General features: G+C 36.6%; 1 protein-coding gene across 1 annotated transcript in view; it reads right to left on the bottom strand.

Moving 5' to 3' along the window:
• Positions 1–17,971, bottom strand: part of TFEC (transcription factor EC) — a 49,241-nt gene that overhangs the window by 13,772 nt on the left and 17,498 nt on the right. The window contains exons 3-5 of the mRNA XM_007944023.1: positions 14,499–14,613; positions 12,368–12,424; positions 6,696–6,771 (exon numbers count right to left, since the gene is read on the bottom strand). Of these exons, the coding sequence (XP_007942214.1) occupies positions 6,696–6,771; positions 12,368–12,424; positions 14,499–14,613 (248 nt within the window). The remainder of the gene's footprint in view (positions 1–6,695; positions 6,772–12,367; positions 12,425–14,498; positions 14,614–17,971) is intronic.

Below are 17,971 nucleotides of genomic sequence, written 5' to 3'. Positions count from 1 at the left end.
TCATGATAAATGGAGAAAAAACTGAAGTTGTCAAAGATTTCACATTGCTTGGTTCTACAATTGACGCCAATGGAAGCAGCAGTCAGGACAACAGATGACATATAGCACTGGGCAAATTGGCTGCAAAGGACCTCTTTCAAGTGCTGAAGAGCAAAGATATCTCCCTGAGGACTAAGGTATGCCTGACACAAGCCATAGTATTTTTAGTCACCTCATATGCATGTGAAAGCTGAAGAAAAGTTGATGCTTTTGAGTTGTGTTGCTGGCGCAGAATGCTGAGAGTACCATGAACTGCTAAAAGATCTAACAAATCTGTCCTTGGGGAAGTACAGCTGGAATGCTCCTTGGAGGCAAGAATGGCCAGACTTTATCTCACCTACTTTGGTCATGTTGTCAGAAGGGATCATTTCCTGGAGAAAGATGTCATCCTTGGTAAGGTGGATGGTCGACAAAAGAGGGGAAGGCCCTCAGCGAGATGGATTGACACAGTGACTGCGGTGATGCGCTCAAGTATAGCAAGGATTGTGGAGCTGGCGCAGGATTGGGCGGTGTTTTGTTCTGCTGTGCATAGGGTTGCTATGAGTCGGAAAAGACTCGACAGCACATAACAACAACATTGGTATGTTCTGTAAGAATTCCCAGGTGTATAGTAGAAATGACAAGGGACAAGGTTGTAGTCATTTCTTGGCTACAGCCAGCTACCCTGAAGAAGGAGTAGTTGGACCTGTGGGCTCGAAACCATAGTAGCAGGAGACATCAAGCTCATGGTATAACATAATACACAAAAACATTGTTCCACGTCCTACTTTAGCAAGTAGCGACTAAGGTCTTAAAAGCTTGCAAGCTGCCATCTAGATGCAACGATGGGTCTCTCTTCATCCAGAGCAAAGAAGAATGAAGAAAACCAAAGACTCATGGAAACAATTAGTTCAAGTAACTGGTACACCATGCAATCCTCAGCCTGTATGACTTTGCGACTAGAAGAACTAGGTGACCGGCTACCACTGTCAACCACTCAGAGGGGAATCTATGCAGGAGATCCTGGATAGAGTGGGAGAACAATGTGGAACAAAACTCAAAATCATTAAAAAAAAAAAAAGGTGAGCAGATTTGCTGGTCTGATAGATCCTGATGGAACCACTGAGACTATATGGCCTCTAGCTGCCCTTCAGGTCTGGAATTGAACCCAATCCTGTGGCTTCTAGCCAAACGAAAGATAGGCATATGAGCTGAACATTTACATTAGGTAGATACACTCCTTGGAGAAATAAATCATGGGAGAATAGAAGTGCTGTGTATGCACACAGAGACATCTCAGGGGGCAGGAATTCATGGGAGGGAAGGATACAGGGAAGAGGTATGGGGAAGAAGTAGGAGGGGAGCTGTTGCATTGTGGGAAATTGCAGTCAATGTCAGGAGAGAAAGTGTATGTTAGCTGCTGTATGGAAAGTGAATTTGCTCTGTAAACTTTCACCCAAATCACAATAAAATATTTTTTTAAAAAAAGATACTGGTACAGACCACATAATGGGTCTTCTTCAATTGCACCAATGCCATTTATACTAAACTTAACTGCACACCAGATTTTAAAGCCATCTAGGAAGTTTTTTATTATATATTTTAAGTTTTCTAAATTTATTAAAGGAATTTTTGCCTCTCTAAGAGAATTTCAAGTATTAAAGAGGTACCCTGGTGGTGCTGTGGTTAAAGTGCTCAGTTGCTAAGCAAAAGTAAACAGTTCTAACCCACCAGCTGCTACATAATAGAAAGATATGGTAGTCTCTTTTGTAAAGATTTACAGCCTTGGAAACACTATGGCACAGTTATACTAAATCCTATAGGGTCATTGTGAATCAGAATTGGCTCACTGACAATGGGTAGGTAGATAGGCAGATTGCATTTGATAGTGCTCTATAAACATTAAAACAGCATGAATGTTAATACTGACATCTATTTCTGCAAAATAATTTTCTTTGAAAAACTTAAAAAATTTCTGGGGTTAAAAGCATTAATTCTTCTTGGGCCAAAGCAAGTGATAAAAATGTATGAACTGTAATAGGAATGCTCCTAGGCAAAACATTGGAAATTGTGCAATTTTGTCCCTTCAGGAGTGCACCTTCCACTTAAAAGCATCCAAAAAAGACATGGAAAAAGAAAGAAAGAAAACTCCATAAGAGACTACATTTTTCTTGCATGGGTCAATATTTTGCAAATCCTGGTTCAGAAAGTCTTATTAGGTATAATTTCCTATTTCAACTACTATTCTTACTCAAAAGCAGAGAAAGTGCTGACTGGAGGAAAAGAAGGATGAACTTAGTAAAAATCTGTAAATTATTTTGTAAATTAAAAAAAGTGAGAAAGCAAGAGTAATTTGATAGCATCAATAGAATAACTCATGCTCTGATGAGTCTTATTTCTACCAACACATTTTTTTGGAAATATAGTTCTCACAAAGTACATGGACAAATGTGGCTCCAAATAGACCAAACTACAAAACCACCACACATCTCCAGAAGTTCTTCAGTATTTTTGTTTGTTTGTTAATTTTGCTTTGTTTCTTACCACTGGTGACAAAAGATTGTCATTCCCCGGTTGTTTGTCTGTAATTTTCTCAACCTACACTACTCAACTACAACTGTTCTCTATCGTGTTTTCCATTCTGACCTCACCATTTTGACCTACAAAGAAATAGAAAATTCTGAATGCTTTGAAACATTAAAAATGGCAGCTTCACATAACTTGGAATGTCTTCAGGTATTAGCTTTGCTTTCCTACAAAATAACTCCAAAGTTTATTCTAATCATGACCTGGAAAGTCCTCAGAAGTCAATAACTCCACAGTTTCTTCTATTTCCCCAAGAGTATGTGATGTTTAGATGATGAGACCTAAACCTCCTTCCTTCAGTCAATTCTCTTTCTTCAAACCTGTGGCTTTCCTACCTTAGAAATTCATCCTGCTGTAAGAAATACATTTTATACTGTAACTTAGTGCACTCTTAGTACATGTAATAGCAACAAAGCTTCCACAAGGTGTTATTATCCTTCCTACATATAATACTCTGGTATTGTCAGTGTTTTTCTTCCTTCTTCAAAATGCTGGACCTGCCCTATTGACTGATTTCACAATCCATTAATAGGTTATGACACTCAAATTAAGAAACACTGTGTGAGAGCATCCCATAATTTGAAGTTTGTTATTTTTAAGAAGAGAATTTTTCACAATCATTACGATTATAGTTGTCTTGTCACCATGCATTGAAATCTACTCAATGGCAATGAGTTATTTACCTCTCAACAAATTAATCCGAAATTTGTTAACACCAATCCTAAATCTGGTTTGATTGTTTCTTCTTTTAGATTAAATTTTTGTTAATCTTCACCATTGTTTGGACAATGGCAATGACATTTTCCCATTCATTTCTCCATTCTCCAAGTGAAACTTGGCTCCTCTATATTTCATTCCTATACTCTTCCCCAGTACTTACATTTTCTATAGCAATTATATTATATACAGAGTAGATGATTACTCCTGAGGCCCATGGATCTAGACTTGTTAGTAAAGTCCATTTCAAGAGGCTAAGATCTGGATTCAACCAAAACCCAGGAAGCCGTAAGCCCAGATTCATGGGACTCTCACTGATGAATCCTACAGAAGGATGCTGGAGTAACAGGTGAGAATACAGCAAGCCAACAGATAAGATATACTGAAACAGAATTGGTGGTGAGATGTCCATAATGCCACACTTGTCACAAGTGTCTTCTCTGCCTGTGTTATATGGACAGATCAACATATAGACATAGTCAAGATCTGAGTAATTAATGTGTTTTCAACTATACCCAAAATAAATGTTATTTGACTAAATATGACATAATGATATTTTTCAAAATGATCCCCTTTTCTGAGATCCATAAAGAAGATTAAAAATATTTAAGAATGTTTACAATGAAATTTTTCTAATTATGGTGTATTTCAGATATGATTCTGAAGTAAATGACTTTCTATATTCTAGACAAGGGACCAACAAACTACAACTAGCAGGCCAAATATGGCCTACCACCTGTTTTTGTCAATAAAGTTTTATTAGAGCACAGTCATTCTCATTAATTTACATATTGTCCATGTCTACTTTTATCCTACAATGGTGGAGTTAATAATTGTGACAGAGGTTGTATGTCCCTCAAAGTTTAAAATATTTACTACCTACCTCTCTAAGAAAAGTTTGCCATCTTTTGATCTAGATAGTGAATTAGAACTAGAAAGGAGCCTTTATATAATTTAAGCTTCTGTAATGATGTAGAGTAAAAATAATCCCTCACCCAAGCTTTATTCTCATACATATTACTTGATTTTATTTTTATAAAATCTCTTCATATAGAGATGACTGATAATCTCTTCAGCTAACAGAGAAGTCACATGCTCCAGGCTTTAAAAGACTTGAGGAGTTTTGGGTAGCATCTCAACAATGATCAAGCTCTTCAGACTATCCATCCAGTGCTTTTGATCCCTTATTACTTTTGAAGGAGCTCTGGTGGTGTAATACCTAAGGCATTTGACTGCTAACCAGAAGGCTAGTAGTTCAAACCCATAAGGTACTCCTCAGAGGGAAGATTGGGCAATCTGCTTCTGTAGAGATACCGCCTTGGAAACCCAAGGAGGGGTCGCTATGAGTCAAATCAACTCCATGTCAGTGAATTTGGTTTGGTTTTTTGGTATTACTTTTGATGCCTTCACTATCTACTGCAGGCAGTCCCCAATTTATGAGCTTCCAACTTGCCGAGAATTCCTACCAAAAAAACCAAAGCCACTACCATGGAGTCGGCCCCGACTCATAGTGACCCTTCCTTGGGTTTCTGAGGCAGTATCACTATAGAAGGAGGTTGCCCAACCTTCCTTCTGAGGAGTGGCTGGTGGGTTTGAACCACCAACCTTCTGGTTAGCAGCAGCAGTCAAATGCCTTAGGCACTGTGCCACTAGAGCTCCTGTTGACAACTCCTACTCACCATTTAATTATATGTAGGTTAGTCTTCACTCACTCATGTCACTGAACTGAGACCTATTAGCAACAAATTCTTCATCACAATCACCTTCACTTGTTGCATGTGCAGCTTTTAAATCTTTGAAAAGGCTTTGAGGCTTTTCATGGACTAAAGTAATGTTAAATAAGAACAGTATGCACCTGTTCCAACTTCCTACAAATTCTTAAAGATGCAGCTAGGAATGGATCTCTTTTGTATCCTGGGACTGCCTGTACCATCATAAGGACAAATACTACAATCCCTTTTCTCACAATTGGTGATGCCTGAATGAATTACCATATTTGTTTTTAAGGAAAAATTACCTTCAGACCTCATACATATTACTTTATCAAATATTGTCATGTCTAAATAATGGAAAAATGCCAGTATTTGGATATGCCAGTTATTAGTTTGAAAGAAAAAAAAATTCAAATCATTACTAATGAATAGATCATGTTTTATGTTTTCAAAGAAACATTCAACAGCTCTGATGGATACTTTACTTAATTATTTCTTGAGATTCCAACCTTTAACAAAATGTTTGAGTTTGTGTCTTGATGACACCAAAAGCTACTTGCAAATTGACTTACAATAATAGATTATCTGGTGGGTATCAATCAGTATGTTTTTAAATATGTTTTTACAATTCTTTTTTCTTTTTTAATTTTTATGTCTCCTGAATTGTGGGACTTCTGAAAATAAGACATTTCAATTTTCACACTCATAAATCTTAAAATGGAAGAATTGCTATAATAAAAAATTAATTATACCTGTCATTATCATAGAAGCTCTGGTGACACAATGGTTAAGGCATTCAGCTTCTAACAAAAAAGGTAAGTATTTGGGACCTACCAGCTGATTCTTGGAAGAAAGATGAGGCAATCTGCTTCCATAAAGATTTACAGCCTTGGAAACCCCGTGGGGGCATTCTACTCTGTCCTATAGGGTTGCTATGAGTCAAAATCAAGTAGATGGCAGTGGGTTTGTTTTGAGGTTTAGTCAGTATCATATAGAACCAAAACCGAAAAAACAAACCCATGGCCATCAAGTTGATACTTTACAGAAGTAGATTGCCACTCTTCCTCCCACCCAGAGGCTTGGGGATTTGAACCACCCACCTCTGGTTAGCAGTCAAATGTCTTAGGCTCTGCACCACCAGAACTCCTTAAGTGACCAAAAAAACAAACCAAACCCACTATCATCAAGTCAATTCTGTGTCATAGTGACCCTACAGGACAGAGTAGAAAGCCCCACAGCATTTCCAAGACTGTAAATCTTTACAGAAACTGACTGCCTTATCTTTCTCTCTCAGATCAGCTGGTGGGTTCTAACCACTGACCTTTTAGTTAACAGCTGAATGCCTGCACTACTGCACAACCAGACCCCCACGGCATTTGACTCTCTTACTAAATTTGTCAATATTGTTGGTATACAGAAAGACCTTGGGAACTGAGAAGGAATAGTTTACTTAATTCCTATAACTCAAAGGACAACTCTCAGTAACAGCCTTGATGCCTGGAATAAATTTTTAAAAATATGACTAACAGTAGCCTTATCTTTGCCATAAGCTGCTTAAATTACTAGTCATTGGTTCTTCCCCTCCCCTATTCCCTCCCACCCATTTTTTGGGGGGTGGTATTTAAACCATAACATTATTATAGAAATGATTGTTGAACTCACGGATCATTAGACCTTGGAATAAGAGTGCCAAGCTCCTTGATTCGGTAATTAATATTATACCTTCTTCTTCTTTCAACTATTAAAAAAAGAAATGTTATTGATTATTCTCATTAAAACCACAGTTCACTTTTAGTCAGCTGTAAACTTTCTTAATAATCTTTAAAACACAGTGGGGGAAAAAAATTCTACTTAGCCAAAGATAGTACTCCTCAACAACAGAATTATATCAATGTTTTGTTCTAGAAATCAACAATACAATATGAGAATTAGAATTAAGTGATTCACAATGTCTTAAAAACAACATTTTGGACTCAAAAACATTTTTTGCATCCTTTGAAGTGTTATATTTGCTCTTATATACTTTAATATATATGGTTTGTCCTGTTCACTTCCTATTTCACATATATACTTTTGGTCAGTCTGTGAGGATTGTAATCTCTTGAAGCCATGGTACCTTGTTTTTTCCTTCTCATAATCTCCTCTCAAGGGCTAACACAATGTTTAGCACATTGTAGGTACGTGTGCTCCACTCCGTTATGACCACCTTGAGGACAGGGACAATTGTCCTACTCATTGTTATTTTTCCATTCTAAACCACTGTTTGACATACAACCGACATCCCAATCCAATGCTGTCAAGGCAGTTATAACTCATAGTGAGCTGTGGAGCAGAAGCAAGCTCCACTGGGTTTTCAAGGCTGTGAGCCATCAGGCTTTTCTTCTGGGGCACTCCTGGGTGGATTTCAGTTGCCAACTTTTCAGTTGTTAGCTGAGCACTTAACCATTGGTATCATCTGGGACCCCACTTACAGGAGATGCTAAATAAATTCATGTTGATTACATTACAAATATTTTGCTAATTTTAAATTTTCCTTGTTATCAGAGCAGTGTTTTTCAAACTTTAACTTAAGGCAAGTCCATCTCAAAGATTTGTAAAAATAGATTGTGTGTCCATGCCCAGATTTTCTGATTTTAGTAAATCTGGCCTCAGGGGAAAGAGAAAGCAATCTGCTTCCTTAAAGATTTGCAGTCTTGGAAACCTTCTGGGGCAAATCTACTCTATCCTATAGGGTCTCTATGATGGCGGTGGGTTTGCTTCGAATTGGGGATGGCAGTTCAAACTCACCAGTCCAACTCCACAAGAGAAAGATGTAGCAGACTGCTTCTGTAAGGATTAGCCTTGAAAAGCCTACTCTGTCCTATAGGGTCACTATGAGGTGGAATCAGTTCAGTGGCCATGGACACAGGGTGGATGCTAAAAATCTGCATTCCTACCAAGTTCTCAGATGATGCTAATGCTGCTTGTCTGGGGCCCAAGCTTTGAAAACTACTGATTCCAATTTCTTATTCAGAGACTGATCTTGATGCTTGTGTTTACATGCATTGTTTATGGCGATTTTCTGCATGTGGTAAATGTTCAATAAATGTCAGATATATAAATACATAGAGTTTCCTCTATTGACCCTTATCCAAGACCAGTCTTCTACTCTGTATGCCCAATATCTATAATCCCAGCACATACTTATATATATTTTCAATAAATGAAATATTTCACACTTTCCAGGGAAATGAACAAAGAAAAGACCAGGAAGAAGAAGAAGAAAAAAAATATGTCCAAAAAATTGTAAAATACTTAAATTATACACACTTGAGAATTATGATCTGCTACTGGAAACAAGGCAAATTATGAAAGCATGTCAACTGTGTGGGTGAACCCACCCTGCAAAGCAAATGATCATGAGTACATCTGACCTTCAGAAGTAATACATTGGGCTTCCTCTAAGAATAGAATACAGCTGATTTCGAGAGAGTTTTTTTCCCTGTTGTGGTAGTTATGTTTGTGTGTCAACTTGGCTAGGCCTGGTTGGCTAGCTGTTGGTAGTTATTCCCCATGATGAGACTGGCAATCAGCTCTATGGTGGGATCTACCACAAGCAGCTGAGTAGCTGCCTTTGGGATGTAGTCTGCTTCCTGTATATAAGGAGAAACCTTAGGAATGGTCTCTAGTTTATGACATGCTTGGACCCTGCATGTAGCCGTGTCGTTCCTCAGCAGCCTGCTATGCTCTGCTGAACTTGGAGCTTACAATGAACTCAAGTTAATGGCCTGCCGTGTGGTTTGGTAACATCGGGACTGTGCCTTTTTCACTTGTCAACCTTGGGGCTTCTCAACCCCAGCAGCCAGCAGCTGTCTAAGTGAAGAAAACTTCTAACTCCAGTGGGCTGGGAGCAGGAGGCAGAGCTGGACCCCAAGGTTGAGGGGCTTTCACACAGCCCCTAGAGCCTGGCACTTTGAACTTGGACTTAAAGCCTCCAAATTGTAAGAATAAACTCCTGTTTGTTAAGGACATCCCATGTGTGATATGCTTTTGTCACAGTGGCACTAGATAACCACAACACCCCTGTTCACCAATCCTGTTTTGCCTATGCATTTGATTCAAGAAAACAATTAACTTAAACCACATAGCAATATTGGGGAAAACAAAAAGGGCTAAAGCTCATAGGAATATAAGAATACCTGTATCTTTTACAGTGTGGATTCATTAATGAATTTTATGTTCACCAGACTTTTAAATATAAGACGAAGAAACACCATGAAGGATGGTTCACAGTTTCATCTCAAAAGAGAGGGCTGGTCTAGTGCCACAATATAACTTCAAAATCCTTTATTTAAATTTACCTTATGTGCAATATCAGTAGCACCCACTCAACTCTTTTTAGACTGTGGTCTGTAAACTTCTAACTTTTTTATGCTTATTATAATGTTGTTATTGTTGTTATGTGCCATGAGAACTTTGATACCTCAGTGTTGTTCATGGTCCTTTGTCGTTAGGGGCCGTGAAGTGGATTTTTGACTCCTAGTGACCCCTGTGATGGAGCAGAACTGCCCCATAGGATTTCCTTGGTTGTAATCTTTACAGAAGCATTTCACCAGGTCTTTCTCCTGTGGAGGTCCTGCGTGGGTTTGAATCACCAACCTTTTAGTTAGCAGTCAAGCCCTTAACTATTGTGTGACCAACGTTCCTTAAGGGTGCTCAGATCCATTACTAATTATTTATAAAAGAGTCAAGTTTTAAGAAATTACTAAAATAGTTCAGTCGAATGTGGAAATGAATCAATGGTTCCATTGTTTACACAGTAATATATATCCATTCAATTTTTATCTCAAATCCAGGCAAGAGGGGACCCTACCATGAACCCTGTATTTAGGAGGGACCACTCTTGGCCTATATGGCCATGCCCCCCCCCCCACCATGTAAGCTGTCCACAGGGCAACTGAACACTATGCCTCACCTAGGGTAACTTACACCTTAGGTAATTTCTGTCTGAATGCCCTGAACCCACTGCCGGAGCTTGTGTAGGCTGTTTCCCATACCCATCCTGTGGACAGTGGACCATGACACCAGGATGTGGCCAAGGAGCAGTTGGTTGCAGGAGTGTGGGTGGCACTTGGATGTATAGGATGAGGACCTCACACACATGCTTGAGGAAGCCACTTGCACTACAGAATGGAATAGGGGTCCATGGAGCAGTAGGGTGGGTGAGAGTCTGGAAGCTGGCCTTGTTCCACCAAAAATTCCCACACAGAACTCAAGACTTCTAAAATCAAACCTAGTGTTTCAGTCTTCAGAGAGGACTACGGTTGTTGTTCTCATTAGTTACCATGGATCTGATTCTGACTCACGGTGACCCATAAGGTCCTTGGGTGGCAAAAATGATGAAGTGTTTTACTACTAGCTGAGAGTCGGCTGTTCAAACCTCAGAAGATAAGCCTGGGAAACTACTTCTGAAAGGTCACAGCCTTGAAAACCCTGTGGAGTAGTTTCTACCATGGACACATGGGGTCTCCACGAGCTGACTGAAAGGATAGAGCATACTTACTGTAGCACTTCTTACCTTAATTTATAACTTTTAAAACTCTTGAAAATCAGCTGTATTCTAATCTTAGAGGAAGCCCAATGTATTATTCCTGAAGGTCAGATATTTTCATGATCATTTGCTTTGCAGGACGGGTTCACCCAGACAATTGATACTCTTTCATAATTTGTCTTGTTCCCAGTAGCAGATCATAAACATAAGACAGATGTTTAGACATCTCTCTCCATTTGGACTCTCACCAAAATCCTTACAAATTTTAGAGTTTTCCCTATATTTTAAATATATGTAAATTTAATTATATCTATATTTATGATATTTATGTTTAATTCTCCTTATATTTTAAGTATATTTAAAATTTATGATATTGTTTTGACATTGATTTCCCCAATAAATACATGCTTCAGCAAGGGGATCCATATTACAAAACACTTTGAAAACAGACACATCAGACACCTGTCAAACTCTACACAAACATGACACCAGTTGCTGTCGAGTTAATTCTGACTCATGACAACTCCTTGTGTGTCAGAGTAGAGCTGTGCTCCAGAAAATTTTCAATGCTGATTTTCAGAAGGAGATCACAAGGCTTCTCTTCTGAGCTTCCTCTGAACAGATTCAAACCTCCACCCTTTCAGTTAGCCGAGCATGTTACTGATTTGCACCACCCAGGGACTCCATGTTGCATTAAAACCTGCTATTTAAGCACACCAGAGGGAAGCTAGGTGTAAGGAAAGGAATAGTTTAGCAGATACAAAACTTAGAGAGAAGCCAATAGTTCCTTGATGTATTAATTCCTTCTGTCAACTCTTAATTCTCCTCACTCATCTCCTACTGGGTTCATAATCTGGATCAAAGTACTTTGCCTCTAAGTGCTATTGAATCAGATAATTTTTTTCTCCAGGAATACTCATGAGCCCTTGCCTCACAGTCCCTCAGACAGCAAACTGATTACTTTGAGATGTAGACAGATGCATTATAAACAGACACAGGTTTCACAGGTACATGTAGAATCAATTTAAGCTAATCACATATAAGGGAATGATGGTTTATTGTAAGGCTTTAATATTTTTATTTATTTTGATCTTTTCTCAATTTTTCCTTTGGTTTTCAGAACTAGTAGACTTCACACTCAATTACTGAAGCTCACCTGAAACAGTTAAACAGTTGAGATATGACCAAACACTCTAAAGCTCAGTCTTGCCTGCCCTTGCCGGCATTCTTCCATCTCAGGTGATCAGTTATCTGAGTCAAATTGAGCCCCAGGAAACCACTGGAACAATATATTTTTTTCCCCAGAGGTGGAATTAAGCAGTGCAGGATAAGCAACTCCTTTCAGATAACATACCATGAGGATGAGAGGAGCAGACTGACTCAGGAAAATGAGGACCGGGAGTTATGTGTCTAACTATTTAAATATTGTATATTTTCTGAAGTCACTTTTATCTCTTTAAACTTTTGAGTCAGTGAGTCACAGAGAGTTCAAATGTAACCAAATGCACTCTTCTGCCTCACAGACTGTCTCATTGAGATAAGAGTGAGTAAGAAGAGAAATCGAGATGTTTCATTTCATGAAAATACATAGCCCTTATTAGTTTGCACTGTTTAAATCTCCCAAAGTATCTCAACTTATTACTATGTACAATCAGTTTTTGGTCATCTGACCTCAAGATGCTTATGGATTGACAGGCAGATGCCACAGGTTTTTAACATCCACACATTCTCCCCGAATTGATTAATTTTATTTGAAAAAAAAAAAAATACATATACATATATATATATATATATATATACTCACTGAGGTTGTGGTTATCCTTTTTTTGCCTCTCTTTTGCCAAAGCTCGAGTATCAGTTTCTGATCAAAAAGAAAATAATTTAAACAATCCTTAGTTCTACCTTAAATCCTCTAGTCAACATAATCCAGAAATACTAGGTGAAAAGACAAATTTACTTACTTCAAAATATTTTAATAAAATTTTTCAATAAAAATATTTGAAAATCTGGAACAGAATACTCTTTAGTAAGAGGCGTGGCAAAACTTTTTGACTCTGGAGTCAGTAAAACCTGGATTTGTGTCCTGGCCTGCCATTCAATAGGCTTGGAATCTATTACCTAAGTTCTGTGTGCCTCAAACACCTCATCTGTAAATGAGAATGATAATTAAAAGAGATAACAGTGCACAGCAAATATTAAACTCTGATAGCTTATTATTATTTTCAGATTCAGAAAGAAGTTATTCCCACTTAAATTTTTTTCAAATAATTTAATTTTCTACATCCGCAAAGTTGGAACGTAGTTTTCTATATCCCAAGAGTTTTCATATGGTCTTCAGGCAACCCTACACTCTCTTCTAGTAAATGTATGGGAGCTGTGGTAGAGTAGTGCATAAGGCATTTGACTACTAACCAGAAGGCAATTTACTTCCATAGTGATACCGCCTTGGAAACCCAAGGAGGGGTCGCTATGAATCAGATCCAACTCAATGGTAGTGAGTTTTTTTGGGGGTAAATATATACTTAACCCTATGCTCTGTGTGGTTGTTAGTGTTTTTATAGCCAGTCTCCAAGATGGCCCACAAGGATTCTCACCTCATGGTATTTAAACCATTGGTAATTCCTTCTCACATTGAAAAGGGCTGAACTGTGAAACCAATAGGATATGGTGGAAATGACGAGTGTGATTTCCAAGGCTAAGTAAAAGATGCAGTTTCATCTTTGTGCCATCTTGGATCACTAGTTGTCATGTAATGGGGACACTCAAAGAACCCCATAAAGAAGTCCCTGCATTAAAGAACAAAGTCTACTTGCCAAGAAAAAATACTAACATGCTAAGACTGTAAGGAGCCACCTTGGCGGTATATCCTCCAGCCCCAGTCAAGCCATCAGGGGATTGTACCTTTAACACCTTTACTGCAACCTCATGAGACACCCTGATACTGAACTTAGTTAAGCAATTTCTGGATTTCTGACCCACAGAGATGGGAAAATAAAGTTTTATTATTTCAAGCTGCTAAATTTTGGTGTAATTGGTTATACAACAATTCTTAGAATTATAATTTTAAAAAACATTAACCCAGGAATATATCTTATTTCCATGTGTTTATTTAAAATAATATTTTTTAGTCTGAAAAATTTGAATATGCAGACATTTTGAGTCATTGATTAGACTCGAGGAATGGACATGGTATATTTACTAAAATGTTAGTATTATTAATTGTGTAAAAATTTAAAGGCCAGTGTTTGTGCTTAAACTAAAAATTTGTTATGGAAATTTCAATTGATATTACTTTATTCATATGGTGGAACTAACACTGGACCTGGAAGTGAGGAAAACCCTACTCGATCCAGTTGTGCCTCTAATCAGCTGTGACTTTAACTCCTTTGACCTTGATTTCCTAATCTATATGCTGGAGGAATTTGACCATATTCCTAGAATACATTTGATTTTTAATAAATTTTAAATAAGTTACTGAGAATGTAGGGGCTTCTCCCTTGAGGGAGTTATATACAAGTGTGAGATGAAATTCCTAAGTTAAAAAGGGACAAATGTAACCAACTGTTCATTTCACATCAAATTTTACATACAAAAATGACTAATGTTGCTGTTATTTAATCTGCAATTTTGCTACCATGTTAATAAAGTGAATATATTCAATATCAAGCTGTCATATGTACATAGACAGAGCCTAAGGATATATTTGCCTAATTCCTAAAATAATGAATAAATTCCGCTAAACTAAGTCATACTAATTTGCTGTTTGGTTGTCATAGGAAAAAAATGATTGATTTTTTTCATTAAATGTCTCATATTTTAACTGACTATTTTGATAATATATAAAGATATCCTGGCTTTATAATGTATTATCACTCATATCTTACATAGTTAACATATTTTTTTTTTTTAAAGTAAGACTATGAAACTAGCATTACCTGTAATTTCTCTTTTCATTGGTAGACTATTTGGACAGGAAACACTTGTTAGTCCCATATTAGCTGGTGGAATCCCCTGCTCACCACTATACACATCCAGAATATTTCCAGATAACTTGAGAGGAGAAAGGAAGAAAAGTCAATTAAACCTTCTGGACATATTGATATATTTATTGTTTATTTTCAATTTTCCATTTAAAATTTGTCACTTTATTAACGACACGTAGCATTTTAATATTAAAAAAGAGATAGGTATGCACTGTGGATCAGATATTTTGAACTTCATTGTGGATCAGATATGTTGAATAAGGCTATTTGTGTTTAAGCAAAAAGATCACTCATGAAGGAAAATTCTGATTAATATTTCCAAAATTATGAGAGTTTGATCCAGTATATGATCTGGTTATAAATGAATACAATTAAAAATATCATTTTGGAAAGTGATCAATATGCACATTAGCAAAGCTGGAAAGCTCATCCCATACCACAAATTGAGTTTAATGGTCAAGCATTTTAGAAATCTTCTTAACACCATCACTGCTACCAGCAAATCACAGTCAAGAGGTGTTTTACACTGTTAATTAAGTCAGAAACTTTCTTTCCTTCCTGGAAGGCATACTTTTTCTCACTGTACACTTAATATTCTAGATATACTATTCCAGATATATCTAGAATATTTTATGTATATATAATATTCTAGATATACTATTCTATATACTATAAAGTATCCAACTGGTAAACAAAAATCATCTAAAACTACTACTATTGCCTTTAGTGAGCGTAGGATACATCCAATTCCAGCAGCACTGCAATTCCTAAAATGCTTCTTGGGAATAATTTTTCAGAAAGCTAATATGCTTTAAACACAATTCATAATGCATCGATCACTACTCCAATTATGCCTATTGATTTTGATCACCTTGGAAAATTAAGCTTAAATAATAGTCATAATTCAAGTTAATATTCATTCTTATAGAACAGTATATTTAAAGTGTTGTTGTTATTGTGTTGTTGTTATTTGCCATCGAGTCAGCCCCGATTCATTTAAAGTGTAGGATTTGGAAATTTAAAGTATTTCCATTCTAAATATCTTTATTCCATTTCTAGGCAAATAAATCAAGAACTGTATATGTACCAAGTGTTTCTCTCCTCAATGGCAAGGAACAGTACATGGACTCAAGCAAAGCTATCATCACATTATTGTAGAGCATCTAACTCAACATTCCCAGCTTATGCAAAACTTCAATTCAAACTGAGCAAAAAAAATTTTTGACACTTATAATGTCATACTTAAAAAAATTTAATAAAGTACATAGTAAGACCTAAATTAGCTTCCGACACATTATCCATGAAACTATGTAGTAAATATTATTCTGAAGGAAAAAAGAAAACGTGTAAAACACAGTGGTAATGAGTTAATATATCAGTCTATGTGCATATGGACTAGATTCTGTCTTATTTCCTTATATTGGTTCTTTTCATTATTAAATCTATTAGGACTCCTCAGATTTAGTTTACATAAATTTATTGCTGTAAAATATACTTTTACTTTATGGATCTTAGAAGAGAGCTACTTAAGTCGGGCACTTATTCCTCCCTAATTTCCTCCTCAGCAAGTATGCACAAAGTTCATCTATCCTAGAGAGATGATACGTATTAATATCAGAAAGGTACGACTAGGAAAAAATCCAAAAAGCAGGTATTTCCTTAAGATGTAAGTCATTTAGTCATATTTTTTAAAGTAAAAAGTTTCCAAGATCATTTTTGAAAAGCCTGTTGGTTATGAGCTGAGGCATCACCAACCTGAATTGTACTTTCCACTGTGCCTTTGAGAAACACAATGGGCTCACTTAACAAAAAAGACAGGGAGTGAGGGGGAAGGAACTAGGGAAAGGGCACATTTCCTCTGAAGAGTTTGAATTCAGATAGATTTCAATGCAGAAGTGGCAAATTGCAGAAATGTTAAAGAAGCAAAGGAGCCACCTTACATAAAGACTGCAACAATAAAGTGATAGTTTCCTAACTATCGTCCCTCATTGGGTCCATGTTACCTGGCCATACCATACACAATGTGTTATTCTTTAGAAATGGGGCTGCGATTCTGATAATGAATCTAATCCTGTTTAAATATAGCTATATCACATCTTCCTCTGACCTTGGCTATTGTCTAATTTATGCCCTAAAGCTCAATAATTAATATCCTATTTAATTTTATGCTGTAGGTGCTACACTATTTAATGTAAATGGCTAATCACTTTTTGAATTTGATTACACAATTGGCTTCAGTTTCAAAGTATGTAATACCCTTCATGCAATCTAAAGTGCCTTTTTCTCAATTAAACCAGTAAAGTGTTTGTTAGTGAAAGTCTAAAGATTACATACATATCCAAAAGGGTTTACAAAGCAAAATTATATTTACTTTTGTCAAACTGTGTTACTTGTGTAGCTAAGGACTAAGCCTTAATTTTCTTTTCTAGATCAGTAGGCAACTCTAATAGACAAGTTATTCAGAAATATTTATTATTCTGCTTAAAAAAAAAAAAAACAGATTGTGCCTTCAGTAAAACAAACTTTTGACATGACAATGAATAAACCTATTATTATTATTAACAGCAACAAACTTTCAAACTGTAAAGATTTATAAAAAAGAATTTCTTATAAAATCTTTCCAATAATGTAGACTATCTTCCTCTATCAGACAACATTTCTTTCTGGTAGAAAAGTAAAGTCCTGGCCTGAGGAGCTGCTGTGACATGAGGACTGATTGACAATGGCTCTCTGGTGTTTGAGGCACTCCTCTGTAGTGTTTATTCAAACTTCCACTACTGAGGTCATCAGGACTGAAATGGACTAATGGTCTGAACTTCCCACATATACACTTTCTGTAACAGCTAATACACTCTGAAGAAAATGAGCTCATAAGTGAAAATAATAAACATTTGAGAAAAATAACTATTTCAAAAGTAAAATAACATGTTGTTAGAAATAACATCGAAAGCAAAAAAAAAAAAATGCAATCTAAATTCTGAAATTGGCCTGATAGAAATTCTAAAAGAAATAAATGGATATATTTTAAAATATGAAACAAGAAGGAGTAAACATAAAAATAGCAGCAGAAACAGGATATGTGAAAATACATAATGAAGAATCAGTGAATTACAACATGCGATTAAAATAATCTCTCCCGTGAGAGGTTGAAGGAGAAAGACCAAGTAAAATATATTAAAGAAAACAACATGAGATATAGAATTATAAGAACTGAAACACAGATAAGGAGCCACAAAGGGAGAGAAAAAATAAAAAGGGAAAAGAGAAAATATTTTAAAATGTAATAGAGATACATTTCCAGAATTAACACTATGTAAAAATATGAAAGTATTTATTTTACTTTATTCAGGTTCAGAAGCTCTGGTGGCTTAGTGCCTAAGGCATTTGACTACTAACCAGAAGGCTGGAGGCTTAAACCCACCAGC

The sequence above is a fragment of the Orycteropus afer genome, unplaced genomic scaffold, assembly GCF_000298275.1.
Source record: "Orycteropus afer afer isolate SDZICR_OR568_19922 unplaced genomic scaffold, OryAfe1.0 scaffold00007, whole genome shotgun sequence".
NCBI lineage: Eukaryota > Metazoa > Chordata > Mammalia > Tubulidentata > Orycteropodidae > Orycteropus > Orycteropus afer.
This window is presented reverse-complemented; position numbering and strand designations above follow the sequence as displayed.